The following is a 14,925-nucleotide window of genomic DNA, read 5'->3' as shown; positions in this document are numbered from 1 at the left end:
TATTTTACACTTTTTGGACAGTAGTAGTAAAGGTAGTGGAATTGGCTACTACAAGAAATGAGGATCTAATTTAAACAGCTTAGACAGTTTTGCAACTTCTTCCATAATATTGTCTTCAAATGGGCTTGCAGTACCTTTGACCTAGCAAAGGCTCAGCGAAGAATGTCACCTCCTGATTTCAGCCTCACAAGCATATTTTTAGAATCATGGAATGGACTGGGTTGGACAGCACCTTGAAAGGTCATCTAGTCCAACCCCCCTGCAATGAGTAGTGACATCTTAAACTAGATCAGGTTTCCCAAAGCCTAATTCAATCTGACCTTGATCTTTCCAGGGATGGGGCAACTATCAATTTTTCTCGGCAACCTGTGCCAGTGTCTCGCCATCCTCATCACAAAGAAAATTCTTTTGAATATCTAGTCCGAATCTACTCTCTTTTACTTTAAAACCATTACCCCTTCTCCTATTCCTACAGGCCTTACTGAAATATCTGTGTTTCTTATAAGGCCCTTTCAGGTCTCTAAGGTCTGCCTAAGGTTTCTCCGGAACCTTCTCTTCTCCAGGCTGAACAAGCCCAACTCTCTCAGCCTGTCTTCATAGCAGAGGTGCTTCAGCCCTCTGATCATCTTGGTGGCCTCCTCTGGACTCACTTCAACAGCTCCATGTCCTTCTTGTACTGGAGCCCCCAGATCTGGACGCAGCACTGCAGGTGAGGTCTCACCAGAGCAGAACACGACCTGCTGGCCGTGCTGCTTTTGATGCAGCCCAGGACATGGCTGGCCTGCCAGGCTTCAAGAATGCATTACCGGCTCACATCCAGTTTTTCACCCATCAGTACCCTCAAGTCCTTCTCCGTAAGGCTGCTCTCATTTTTAGATACATACTGTTCAAAGTCAGATCTTACTTGGCCTGGCAAAGCTAGCCGAAATGGATATACTTGCAAGTATCTACATATTGGGCTTATGTCAACAATAATAAATGGTGATAATTAGACACCAAATGTCAGAGGGCCTGAGTAAGCACTACATTACTCCAGTGGGATAACTGTAGCATAAAACAAGACTAGCTATAGGGCTGAAGGAAGGTTCATTATTACTCCTATAGTTCTCTCCCATTTCCATGACAAATTACACTGCTATAATTAAAGGTCCCACCTGCTATCCGTGATGCCTCCTATCACTCCACTTGGTACTAATGATCACTCTTTTTTATTGCAGTGCAGAATTCCATGCAGATCTGCACCTGTTGGAAATGCCTTTTAGCTCCCTGGACTGCTGGGGGTGCCTGTGGATGTGTGCCACGTATTTCACAACTGGACAAAATAGAAGGAAGATCCTTAATTTGTCCATGGTCGTACGATCTGTCAGTGGCGCAGGCAAATGTCTCAGTTCCCAGTTTTTTGGTCTAGCCAGTAAGTTTTCTGCTTTTTTCTGTGCAGCTACAACCCTGGAAATTGTTTGTCCGCTAACAGGTAGGCTCCCTTCCCCCATAGGAAGCCACCAGGTAGCTTTATTTACCCTGTCTCCACAGTAATATTTCATTTCTAAGCTCAAAGAACTCTCTCTCGGGGTAAAAAGAGTAATTTGCTCTCCACGTTAAATCTGTTCTTGGTTTTTCTGATGAGTGTAGCAATTACTGTGACAGATGGAGTGATGATTTTTATGATGTGGAAACTTATCCACAGGAATAAAACTGAAATCTCCAAACCCATTCCTCATATCAGCCTTTAAACAGTTGTCAGGTAATAATTGTCATTAACTTGCATCACTGTGGACAAGATTTGAATTACTGAATGCCTCCATTAGCTTGTTACTGTAGCACTCCTATGCAGAGTGACACTTACTGTCATTTTTTTTGCCATCTATTCTGAATACACTTGAACTATATAGGGAACCAATATTAAAAATGTGGGTTTAAATTCCTCCCAACACTCAGAAGCATTTGGAAATTGTGTCTGGATTTTTAGTGCTCTATTGTTTTGGAAGAACAGCTTCAAGGAGATTTTCTGAGACCAGAAGATGTCTGTGAAGGTGCTTACACCTACTGAAAATAAATGATAACGTGTCTCACAGAAATGGGCATCTCTAACAACACAGTTATGGCATAGACTTAGATATGAACTGTTTGGATTTTCATGAGGTGACCTGGTATTGGTTGACACTCACGTGAACATGAGCCAGCAGTGTGCTCAGGTGGCCATGAAGGCCAACAGCAAGAAGGCTTGTATCAGGAAAAGAGCAGCCAGCTGGACCAGGGAGGTGATCATCCCCCTGTACTCAGCTCTGGTGAGGCCACACCTCGAGTACGGGATTCAGGTTTGGGCCCCTCACTACAAGAAAGACATTGAGGCCCTAGAGCATGTCCAGAGAAGGGCAACCAAGTTGGTGAACGGGCTGGAACACAAGTCTGATGGGGAGCAACTGAAGGAACTGGGACTGTTTAGCCTGGAGGAGGCTCAAGGGAGACATTATTGTTCTCTCCAACCACCTGAAAGGAGGTTGTGCTGAGCTGGGGGTCAGCCTCTGCTCGCAGATAACCAGTGATAGGACAAGAGGGAATGGCTGCAAGTTGCACCAGGGGAGGTTCATGTTAGAAATGAAGAGAAATTTCTTCTGAGAAAGAATGGTTGGGCATTGGAAGGGGTTGCCCAGGGAGGTGGTGGAGTCACTATCCCCTGTGTTAAGGGGTTGGCTGAGCTACTTAGGGACATGGTTGAGTAATACAGCTGGTAGGGGGACAGTTGGATTAGATGATCTTGGAGGTCTTTTCCAACCTTAACGATTCTGTGATTCTATGATTCCTTAGATAGGAACCAGTTGAAAGGGGCCTGATGCCCTTCTAGTCTGCTGGTTCCAGTCTTCACTATTAATCCAAAAAAGACATAGAAACTGGCATTTGATACAGGTGCGTTTCCTGTGTCTGTTTGACAGACTGTTGGTCTGTCCTGTTCCTACTCAGAAACTGAATTTCAGAGCTTGCTTATAGGCATGAAAAGAAACATCTTTTCTTTGTTCCCAAATCTATCTCTGTAGCTCAGTTTGTAAACATAGCAGGAGGAATATTTTAATAGTAGTGATTTACAGATGTTTTCTTACTGAAAACTGTTGGGTTTTTTTATCTTCTCTAAAGATACTGTAAAGAAAACATAGCTACTTAAATAAACTGAGTTAATATTTCTGTCCATTTTATGAGCTAAGAATATACAGTTTAATTTCCATGGGTGCAGAATAGGAGCAAAAGAGGATCTGTAGTACAACAAAGCACAGTATCTCTGAATATCAACCCATATATTCTGAAATACAAATCATTTCCCAAACGATGGAACAGAAACAAACACTTTCATTTTGCTATTTTAAACTTTTTCTTCTGTTCTATTTAATAAGATTAGTTATCCTTCTCAATATAACTGAGCAAGATTATTTTACTGATAGGTAAAGCAAAGCAAATACAATTAAGAATGAGTCAGCAACACAACTAGAAATAAAGCCCAGACGCTCTCACCTGAAGCATCCCCATCTTAACCTGAAAGGATTCTGCACCTTTACATAATTAAGCACTTGAACTGTAGAGTTAAGTAGATTAAGATCCTCCTGCAGTCATCTCTCTGAGTTTGTAAAAGGTGCATCTTTGTAATCATTTTGATGAATAGTGTCCAAAATAGACAACTCCTCGTTAAAAAGAGGGTGTGAGAGGGTCTATAGTGATGTTGTGCCTATTAGGGTCAGAGACTCAGCCATGCAAAATAACATGAAAGCTAGGGCTGAAAGGCAGAATCAGTTTTCTTTCATTGACTGCAACAGTTATATGTGTGGAACATTCACTGCAAGAGAACACTTCAATCAAGATTAAAAAGAAAGTATAAGAAACTGTTCCAGTCAAGACTTTTTAATTTGTTAATTGAAAGAGATAAGGAAAATCTGCAATTCATTTTTAAAAAAAATCCTAAATAATTTAATCATAAAATGGTTTGGACTGGAAGGGACCTCAAAGATCATCACATTCCAACCCCCTGCAGGACACCTCTCACTAGAATTTAAAGGTCTCAGTAGTCTGATTCACAAGTAGGGACAATCTACACTGACACACTGCATTTGAGTTGTAGACAGCTAATCAAGACAGTTTATGCTGATTTTGTTTTGCCTTATAAGTATAAAATACTGCAGCTCTGGAGCTGCTTTTGGAAGCGGCACAACCCAGTCAAGCACGATGGGTATGCAGTTGTATGCATCTGGGATGCATCTTGTCAACCACCGCAATTTGTGTTCCTATATATGAGTCAAGGCCTCCAAGCTTATTTTTAGAAAGGTCTACGTGCAAAATAAAAAGAAATACTTAAATTTCTAAAGAAGCTGTTTAGGGAGTGAAGGCCATAGCACTTCCATACCTAATTCTCACTGAAATCAGCAATAACAAGATGCTTCAATTCCCATCAGTACCAAGCTAGCCTCTTTGATGACCAGTTTCATCTCTTAAATTGCTTAAAGGTTGCTATATGCTCTGAGACGCTGAATGCCTGACTTTGTGTGTAGATATGTCTTAAAACACAGTGTCACAGTGTTCATTTTTTTAAATGCCACCTTATGGGTTTAGGAAGCAACATTTATCAAGAGTTGTTTTAACCAGTTATCTTCTATTTTACAATGATATGTTTTCTTTGTGACTATAGGATTACTTTTTTTCCACTGAGACTAAGTAAGCTGAACCTCAGTACTGTCTATTTTTTGTTGCTCTCTGCAGCTACGTGAAAGGAGCTTGTAGTGAGGTGGGGGTTGGCCTCTTCTACCTAGTGACTGACGATAGGACAAGAAGGAAGCGCCTCAAGTTGTGCCAGATGAGGTTCAGATTGTATATTAGGAAACATTCCTTCACCAAAAGAGTAGTGAAGCATTGGATGGGCTGCCCAGGAAGGTGCTGGAGTCACTGTCCCTGTAGAGTACTCAAAAAATGGGTAGTTGTGGTGCTTCTGGATATGATTTATGGTTGAGTCACCATCCCTGGATGTTTTTAAAAAAAGGGTAGATGAGGTACTTAGATATATGGTTTAGCATAGGACAGGAAGGTTGGACTTGATGATCTTAAAGGTCTTTTCCAACCTTGTAATTCTGTCTGTGATTCTGTCTGTGATTTAGAGGTATGGTGGCATAGTGCTGACAGTTGGACTTGTTAATCTAGAAGGTCTTCTCCAACCTTGATGAGTCTATGATTTTGCTGTTCAAAAACACACAGAAAGAATTGTGCACTTACTCCTCTTTAAGCAATGCTGTTTCGTAGGGCTATTTTACAGCTTGCTGGCTGTGGCTGGATTGTTGATTCCAAGGTGTTAGAATAGGAAAAAGCACAAATCTGCTCCAATTCTTACAGAAAACATTTAAATTTAAATTAAGCATTTAAATCCATTTGCAAAGCAGACTAATCACAATTTTGTAATTATTACATGAAACTTTAAACCTTTAAACAGTAAACCTTCACTTTATATTCAAGAAAGATGGATGTGAAACAAGTTGAAGATTCAATCTCCTAATATCCATTTTTTTTACTGCTTTTTGATAGGTCCCATTTTCTGGTTGGCAAGCATTAAAAAACCCTCAAAATACAGTTAGATGTGTTTTGGGAGATATAATTCCCATATTAAACACATGGGATTGAAAAGGGGATGATGAGAACTCCTGTACAATGTGAATTTCAATAAAGATGACAAGAGCGTCCCTGGAAGGCAGCCGCACACCAGTACAGTTCTATGCGTCATTCTGACAGTCAGCTTGCTCCCAGTGGGTTATTGAGAAGAAGGCTGCACAGGTATTAACAGATGAGAAAGGACACCAGAGCAATAAGTGCCCACCAAGCGTGGTTACTTTGACTTCCTGCTAGGATCAGCACCTTCTTAGCTGTCCCTTCACGGTGTATGGAGGGACCCCAGGGATCCCTAATTTAAGCGAGGTGACCGCAAGCAGCAGTGCTTAGCATTGCAGACATACCCTAGTCTGACTGCAGAGACTGTTGGAGTGTGGTGACCCTTGTGTGCTTCCACAGAGGCCGTGGGAATTCAGCCACATATTGGAAGCAGCCTTACTTCTGTAGCTCTTTAAACGATGCTCTGTTACCCTCGAATACCTGTGCAAACTGCATGTTTTCTGCAAAAACCTCTTACTTTCCCCATTCCCCATTGGTGAAAAAGAAGTGGTGGTCCCAAGAAATCATGTCATTAATCTCATTCATCAAATACCTCAAAATAATTTTCATGTTATTAAATAATAACACAAATTGCCATTAGTAACAGGGCGCTATTGTCTCAGGTAGGATTAGTTTTCAAAGCAGCTCTATGAGATCATTGTTAAACCTCTTTCAGAGAGTGGGAAAACAAAGCACAGAATCATTAACTACCTTGCCTAAGACACAGATGTTAGCCAGAACTGGGGCTGCCTTCAAAAAACTAATCCTGATGTAAAATGCAAACCCAATACTCTCAATCCAAGCACCAAAGCACCATAAGGAGGATCTGCAAGTCTACAAGCGCTAGACGAAAGATGAACACATTTTTCATTTATTTTTATTTTCTTGGGAGGAGTCGTGCTCCCAAGCTTTTCTCCCACAACTACAAAGACTGAAGCCCTACCCTTAGTCCATTCCTCTCCAGGTATTACGAAATATTGATGCAATCACATCAGCAAAGACTGAAAAGAAAATTAAAGAATTAAATAAATCACACAAACCAACAATAGTGGGTCTTTAGCAAAAACTGTGCTAGCAACTAGCCTGCCTAAAAGATTCCAGTGCAGGCAGGGAAGCTAGTTCTGGGCCAAACTGACACGTTTTTTCTGTCTGTGTAGTGGTGAATGTAAGGAAGTTTTCCATACAAAGACTGAGAACACCATGTTTGGTGTTACCTAAGGAAGAAACTGCCTTGTGTTTGTAGAGTGTTATATCCGAGCTGCAATTTCCTTTTGCTACCAACAATCTTCCAGCTCTACACGACACAATGACAAGAGGCCAGAACATGAATACCCTGCACACATTCCCACATTGTGGCCTCAAAAGAAAAGTTGGTACTCCAAAATTCCCTTCCTACTCCTGCTTTCAGTGGGACAGGTTTTCAGCTGCTGCCCAGTGACATAGCCCTGTTAATATCGATTCCCATGAACTGCTAATTCAATCAAAAAACCAAATTACTTTACCCTAAAATAGCAATATATGGTTCTAGACCTCTCAATCTCCCGGGAGCTAAGACAGGGCACCATAAAAGCAAGGGTCATAAACTTGAATTTATTATAGACAAATAAGGCTTTGGCCTATGAATTCTCTTTGCCTATTAAGTTAATGAGCCTTGACAAAACAATCATCTGAGGAGTAGCTGACAAATTATCTGGAGCAGCAATTTGAAAGGCGTTGGCTGGCTTACAAGCATTTTGATTGCGAGAACATGTCATCATGTTCCTCTTCCTGTGGAATAGGTATTTGTCAAACCAAATTTCTTGCAGTTCACCAGCAGATTCTCAATACTGGAGCACTGAGATATAACGATGACTACAATTACCAAAATAAGCAAATAATCCCTGCCCTGTCCTCCCCAAAGCTGAGGCTGACAAATTCTGCTAAAAAACTCTTTCTAGGAAGCCTGCAGGATGACAGGGAGATATCTTTTTTATGTTTGACTGGATATCATGAAAGTGTATCATATGGAGCAGTACGGTTTTGAGGAATGCAAGGACACCTTTCAAAATATCTGGCCAATATTTGGAAGATTTTTTTGTAGTACAACTTCCAAGAGATAACAGTACCACAGCTGCAGACTTAAAGCAAGGTCTTTTTATGGACTAATTCTTCCAAATATTCAACACGAAAGAGCACTGAAAAATTATCACCTTTTGAAATTTAGGGCAACGTACAAGGACCACTTCTGCAGAAACGGCCACTTGAATTAGGGTTAAAATGGGACTGATTCTAAAACTTTTTCTCCAACTGTGAGTACCAAGTCCTTTTGGAAATTTGACCAGGGTTTATGATGTAAAGCTGTCACTTTCCTCACTAAAGTATTTGGTGAAATACTATTTCAAATGTCTTTCTCCACAGTCAACTATTCAAAGAGTCCTGTAGAAAAGATGACAGTATTTGAGAACATTGAAAACTGTCATACTTTCCATCTGAATGTTATTTCACAGTGGGAAGGGGTATGAATTATAGCCATCCGTTGCTTCTACCACAGCATGTAGCAGAGCACAGTGCAGAGCATTTAACGATGAGGTTTTGTGCTCTTTTTGCAGTTTTTGGTAGACTGTTGAAATACACTGATTAAATACACAAGGACTCAAGTTAAATTTTGTATCAAAGTGGAACAAAGAGAAAGTAAACCTTGTTCTTAATGACAATTGTCAACTGAAACTCAGTAGAACACAAACCAGTCCTGATGTCAGGTCATCAAATGATCAAGTATTTAATCAATCAATCAATCAATAAAACAAAAGAATGTGGAGAACTGTACTTTCAGGTGGCAAAACATCCTAGTTCTATGAGCTCACCAGGGCTCCACTGATGACTGGCATCTGAGTATCTTCAGAGACTTACCCCTTTCCCCCAACCTATTCTGACGGTTGTGGCTATAGAATTTGACCATTTGCCATGGATTGCATCTGCCCATGGTCAGGAAGCCACAGCCTAACCCTCAATCCTGCCAATATACAAGTCCATGGCCTTGAATTCCCCTGGAAGGCTTCTTCAGCTTCATAGTACAAGTTGGTTCCTTTCTTTCTAAAGGGACCACTTCAATGAGTTGAAAAAGACATCTTTTTACAATTATGCCCTTCTGTTGTCTGTTTTTAAACACATAGAAGCACTATGAAGATTACAAGAAAATTACTCGTATGTACTCTGCACCTAATGGCCTGAAGTAATTTTACTGCTTTTTGGCTAGTTATTTCCTTGAAGATAATATTCACAGATAAAGTCAACTATTTTTCAAAGTTAGTGCCTGGTGCCCTTCTGAAGTAATATCTACCTTCATAAAATATTGCCCTTACCAGTGTTTTAGGGATTGAATGTTCCCTTAAGAAGTTTGCAGATGACACTAAGCTGTGAAGAAGTGTCCATCTACCTGAGGGTAGGGATGCTCTTCAAAGGGATCTGGACAGACTGAGACCAATGGGATGAGGGTTAACAAGACCAAGTAGAGAGCCCTGCACTTAGGACATAATGACCCCATGCAGCACTACAAGCTTGGGGAAGAGTGGCTGGAAAGCTTCCTGGTGGAGAAGGATGTGGGGGTGTTGGTTGACTGCCAACTGAATATAAGCCAGCAGGGTGGCCAGGTGACCAAGGCCAATGGCATCTTGGCTTGTATCAGAAACAGTGTGTCCAACAGGTCCAGGGATGTGATTGTGCCCCTGTACTGGGCATTGGTGAGGCTGCACCCTCACTAGAAGAAAGACATCAAGGACCTGGAGCATGTCCAGAGAAGGGCAATCAGGCTGGTGAAGGGGCTGGAGAGCAAACCTTATGAGGAGTGGCTGAGGGAACTGGGACTGTTTACCCTGGAGAAGTGGAGGCTGAGGGGAGACCTTATCACTGCCTACAACTACCTGAAAGGAAGTTGTAGAGAGATGGGTGTTGGACTCTTCACCCAAGCAACAGGTGAGGGGGAATGGTCTCAAGCTGCGCCAGGGCAGGTTCAGATTAGACATTAGGAAAAAGTTCTTCACTGAAAGGGTTATCGGGCATTGGAACAGGCTGCCCAGGGAGGGAGTTGAGTCACCATCCCTGGATGTGTTTGAAGGATGGGCAGACGAGGTTCTTAGGGATATGTTTAGTAGAGGACAGGTATAGTTGGACTCGGTGGCCTCAAAGATCTTTTCCAACCTAGTGATTCTGGTTTTCACCCACATTTGCACTGGCCTGCACAGCTTCACTAATCACTTTGTCTGGTGATTATGCATCTTTTTACAAATTCTAGAAGTGAAACAGTTTTCCTGAATAAACTGACAGCTCTTGCATGGCCTTACCACGTCCGTAGCATTGTCCACTAGTATTTGTCTTAGTGCTTTCTTAATTCAGCTTCTCTTTCATAGCACTGCAACCCCTTTCGCAGCTGCTTTTTTTTCTAATCCTTGAGGTTTATTTCCTGTTATTGTATCTTACATTAATTCACCATTTTACTTTCCACTTACACACTTCTGCTCTCCTCTTCCCACACAACTTTTCAAAGAAAGAAGTGTTTTCTTTGGAAAATGTCTATGATAAAAGCTACAAATGCAATTGTTTATCTTCTACTCTAGAATATAAAAAAATGTTGGGTTTTTTTTTTCCTGACAGATGAACACCTTCCTTGTGCCGAACTCTTCCTCTATCTCCCAAGTCTTGTTTGCAAATAGTTTGCTACGCCGGTAGACTATAGAAGAATAGCTGGGTTTTACCATCATACAGTTTTGGACAATAGGTTTTTCTTTATTAAGTATTCCTCAGGAGGGAATCACTGACAATAGCTTATAGCAAGGCATCCCGTTACTTCAGTTATGGAAATGTGGATAATTTTAGGTTTTGCTAACAGTGCTCTCAGAGCACAGCTACCCTAGGGAATGTTAATTTTAGGTGCACTCTCAACCATGACTTGGTGAGGGAGGCGATTCTTTTTTGCTCAGTTTCTTCTGAACAGCTTAGACAACTACCCTATGAACCCAAAGCTGCTCCATGAAAAAGTATGCACCACACAAATAAAAAAAATGACTGAATCAAAGAAAAATCACTACAGCTTTTGGTGGAGTCCTAGTCATGTTCCATACTCAGAGAAACAAATACTGAATTCAGTTGTAAAATGTAATCCAGATGATGTAACCCATTTTAAAGCACCATTCCAATGGATCAAAACATTGCCTGGATTCATCACTGGATTTTGGATGACCAAAATTATATACCGAGGTAGCATATATCTTCCAGTGCGGATGTGAAAGCATGGTCAAAAACAAGCACAAGCTGTAGAAAAAGAAGATCCATGGTGAAGATGCAAACTGTGAGATATATCTAGCGATGTTCATGCACTCTAACGAAGGAGGTGAGGAAGAAGCGCATGCAGTACCTGGTGATCTCAGAGTCAGGGAGCAGGCCTACGTGGTAGTGGGGATAGGGAGCTGTAAGGAGGAAGCTTTTGTCACACTCGACAGGGGAATAGTGCCTAGGAGAAGGTGGTTTATCACACAGTTTGTTCACAGTGCTGTAAACAGGTTCAGGAGGCCTGGTGATACAGAGACAAGAGTAAAAAGATCAGGTGCGTATTAGTGGCCGCGAATACAGAGAAAACACAGCAATCAGTTTCAAAGCATGCATAGCAAATCTGTCAAGATCTTTTTGGTAGGGCTTTTCTGACAAGTGAAGTGTGTTCTTAAAGGGAACATTACGATCTGCTAACACAGAATTACAGCACACAAGCAACTGCATATATAGACAACGTAAGTGGGCAATAAAACCAGTTTACGGGAAGCACAGTGCGGAAAGGGAATCTCTGAAGATCAGCGATGAATATTTCAACAGCCTCCTTTTTTCAGTCTAACAATATTACTTGTGCACAGCTTTCTGTGATCTTAACTTTCAGCACTGTGGTATAGAAAACATGATGTTTATCACCTGAAAACAGGTAGTTTTTAGCCCGTTAAGATAAAGATGAAGTACACATTACTTGATAATACAACATATTCCTGCCCCACTACACTGGGGCTTTGCAAGTAGAGCTGTGCTCCAAGTGAGCCATATCCTGTAACACCAATGATGGTGACAAACTGCAAGCAATTCATCTCACTGGCAGATGATTTATTTCATTTTAAGAGTTCTTTGCTCTCTTTTTGGATTCATCCTTTGAAATCTGATTATGCAGACCACATGTCAAGCAGTTAACCCCTGTTGACAAGGCTGCTTCAATCACACTTGCACTGCTGCTCCAAATTACAGGCAGAAGTCTGCGAAGCTAGATAGGGAGAAGGAGATCCTAAAACCGGCACTGAGAGGTCACTTTGCACTTATCCTCTGCTGCCCAGAAGCCAGCTGCTCTGGAGAGGTGATACTTACCACAAACCTCCCAGGGAGCTGCCTGGGAGGAGGGGATGCAGCCTTGAGTACCAACCAGCCAGGGATCCACAGGAGACAACCAGCAAAGAGTTTTCAAAAAAACGCACCTCATAGTCCATTTCCTGTCATGCAACTATTGCGTTGGCCCCAGCAGATACCTCTGGGCCTACTGGCAGAGTGAAACTTGACTCATAATTTCCTGAAGTTTCTGATCTAAAGAGCGCCAAGACGCAATTCCTGTCGTATCCTCGCTTCTGCCAGAAGATCCAGGGTATGGCACTGTCTTTAATCACAGCAGTAAAGTATTAACAAGATGAAAATCTTCTTTTAGGAGCCTGAAAATATCATGAGGCCAAGCAGTTAATGAAACTCTTTGTTCTTCTGGCTGCACTGTGCCTCGCATGGGTGCGGTTTTAGCGGCGACTTCCACATGTACCAGCATTTATTAGGGTTGTGGGTGCACCAGCAGATACGGAGAATGTATTTTCCCCTTGTTTTTACTTTCTGGTTTTGACCTTTAGGGAAAAAGGAGTAACTGCTTTCCTTAAAAATTGGTCTCTTTCAATGCTAATATCATTATTCATAGCAATCCGACATGCGATTTGGGAACTCTCTGTGCCTGACTTTCCCAGGGAAAGCTTTACAGTTAAAAATATGGCAATTTAAGATTACCAAATTACAAAACAGCAACATTGTCACCAATTTGGTTATAAAGTGTTCTGTCAACAATTTAGGAAAATCCCTTTACAAACACTTAAGGTAGCAATTCTTTTTTATCAGCATATTTCACCCTTGTTTCAGAGGGCTGCATAATGATTTATTTACTGAATCAATTGCTACTATCAATTCGAAAAATCCAGAGAAAAACACGTTTCTTTTATTTTATTTTAGACCAATAGTGCCTTTTACTCCCTTGAAATCACTGTTGCTTTTAGGCAGTATATTAAAGAATAATTATCCAAAACAATTGATACCTACAATGAAAATTGAAGAAATATTGCCCCGGTACAGCAAGATGAATAAAAACTCTGTATTTCTCCAAGGCTTAAAACACCAATCGGTCCGTGAGTAACTTGCTAACTTCCTATATTCAAGTTACTCATCTTCTCTGAGTTGTTTATGACATGATATTGTTGCTATCTCTCCGATATGTTGTGAGTGATCAAACCGCAGTGAGTCATCACTGAGTGACCAACCAACCTTGTGCTGAAACACAGATCAGGGCACAGACATGGACAGATACAAGAGATTGCTATACTAATTGATGGTTACAACCTGCTACCAAAAGCAAAATGAAGATGAACATTCAGCATCTAGCTAGATAGTGAGACCAAATTAGTCCTCTGAAGACAACCACAGAGCCCTAACAACATGCCTTGTGAAGCCCAGCTGTCCTGGTTTCAGCTAGGATAGAGTTACTTTCTTTCTAGCAATGGATGGAATGTCACGTTTGGGAGTTAGGGTGAGAGCACTACTGATAACACACTGATGTTTCTAGTTGTTGCCAAGCAATCAAGGACTTTTCAGTTGTTCATACTGCCCTGCTAGGCAATGCTATCCTTGCACTCCCTGGTGAACAGTCCCCCTCCCACTTTCCTGTAGGACTCCTTTAAGTATTGGTACACTGCAGTTAGGTCACCTCAGGGCCTTTTCTTCTCCAGGCTGAACAAGCCCAACTCTTGCAGCCTATCCTAATAGCAGAGGTGGTCCAGCCCTTGATCATCTTCGTGGCCTCCTCTGAACTTGCTCCCACAGCTCTACATCTTTCCTGTACTGGGGACCCCAGAGTTGCATGCAGCACTGCAGGTGGGGTCTCACCAGAGCAGAATAACATCTATGCTACTGTTAGCGACAAGCATACATTACAATGCTGTCTTTATCACCGCGCTAAACCCAAGCTCTGTGAGAAATGAGAGCAGCAACTGCTAGGTCTAGATGGACAGCAATAATTAAATTAGCAGGAGAATCAGGCATACAACAGTAGGGGAAAGAAAACAGCAAATGTAAGTAGTAGCATGGGTTTGGTTGTGCATGCCTCAGTAGCTAAATCAATCACAGGAGAGAGAATCGAGGCACTCAGCGCCACAAGGTAAGCTCGTAAATGGTAGCACGAAGAGCAGCCAGTCCTAAACTACTTTTCTAGGGAAGAAAATAAAGAAATTGGAATCTGAATTTTTAATCAGCATAGACCTAACTGCAATGAGGCACAATTTCCACAGAAAGGTGTGACTAATTGGTTACTACTAACAGTAACAGTGGGAGGTAGAAGATTGATCTGTCGCTGGATTTATTTATTTATTTCATAACAGATTGTGTAAAGAATAGCAAATCTTCCTAGCTGTTTGTAGACCTTATTCCTTGTTTGGATCATCATCATGTTATTGTTTCAGGCTGGCTTTATTGCACAACAGAAGTTACAAGAAAATGGCATTATTAAAACCGTTCACTCCTCAGCATCATGCAGGGCACTCAATTTAATTTTAACTTCTTTTATTGCAGAATTCTGTTTGGTAGGGTTCAGTTGCCAACACATAGTGCATTAAATGTTAACAGTTTCATTTTTGGGAGTTTAAAACCTTTTATGATATGGAGAGAAACCAGCTAAGCTCTCACAGCATACTGAGTATGCGGGGCTACAGCCAGGAAATGCCAAGCTCAAGCTGAGAGAAAATAAATCTCACAAAGCTACAAGTTTCCAACGGTTTTCTTTGAGGAGCAATTTTTGATTGTACCCCAGTTCAGCAAAGACAACTAATACATTAGAGTACTGCTAATGTAATGCTGCTGGGAAGTGTGAAAAGAGCAGTCTTTGAAAGTATGGCACTAGTGAAACAAAAATCAATGGCAATTTAATACAAATGAACTCTTCCACTGCTAATAAGC

The 14,925-nt window shown here is 41.4% G+C and overlaps 1 protein-coding gene across 6 annotated transcripts in view; it reads right to left on the bottom strand.

Moving 5' to 3' along the window:
- The window catches only part of DLG2 (discs large MAGUK scaffold protein 2), a gene marked incomplete at both ends in the record, with an annotated part of 916,132 nt that overhangs the window by 268,212 nt on the left and 632,995 nt on the right, over window positions 1–14,925 (bottom strand). For all 6 annotated transcript variants that reach the window (XM_084264083.1, XM_084264085.1, XM_084264086.1 and 3 more), the window contains one exon: window positions 11,060–11,215. In XM_084264083.1, coding sequence (XP_084120209.1) covers window positions 11,060–11,215 — 156 coding nt within the window. The remainder of the gene's footprint in view (window positions 1–11,059; window positions 11,216–14,925) is intronic.

The sequence above is a fragment of the Gallinula chloropus genome (genome assembly GCF_964237585.1).
Source record: "Gallinula chloropus genome assembly, chromosome: 1".
Taxonomy (NCBI): domain Eukaryota; kingdom Metazoa; phylum Chordata; class Aves; order Gruiformes; family Rallidae; genus Gallinula; species Gallinula chloropus.
This window is presented reverse-complemented; position numbering and strand designations above follow the sequence as displayed.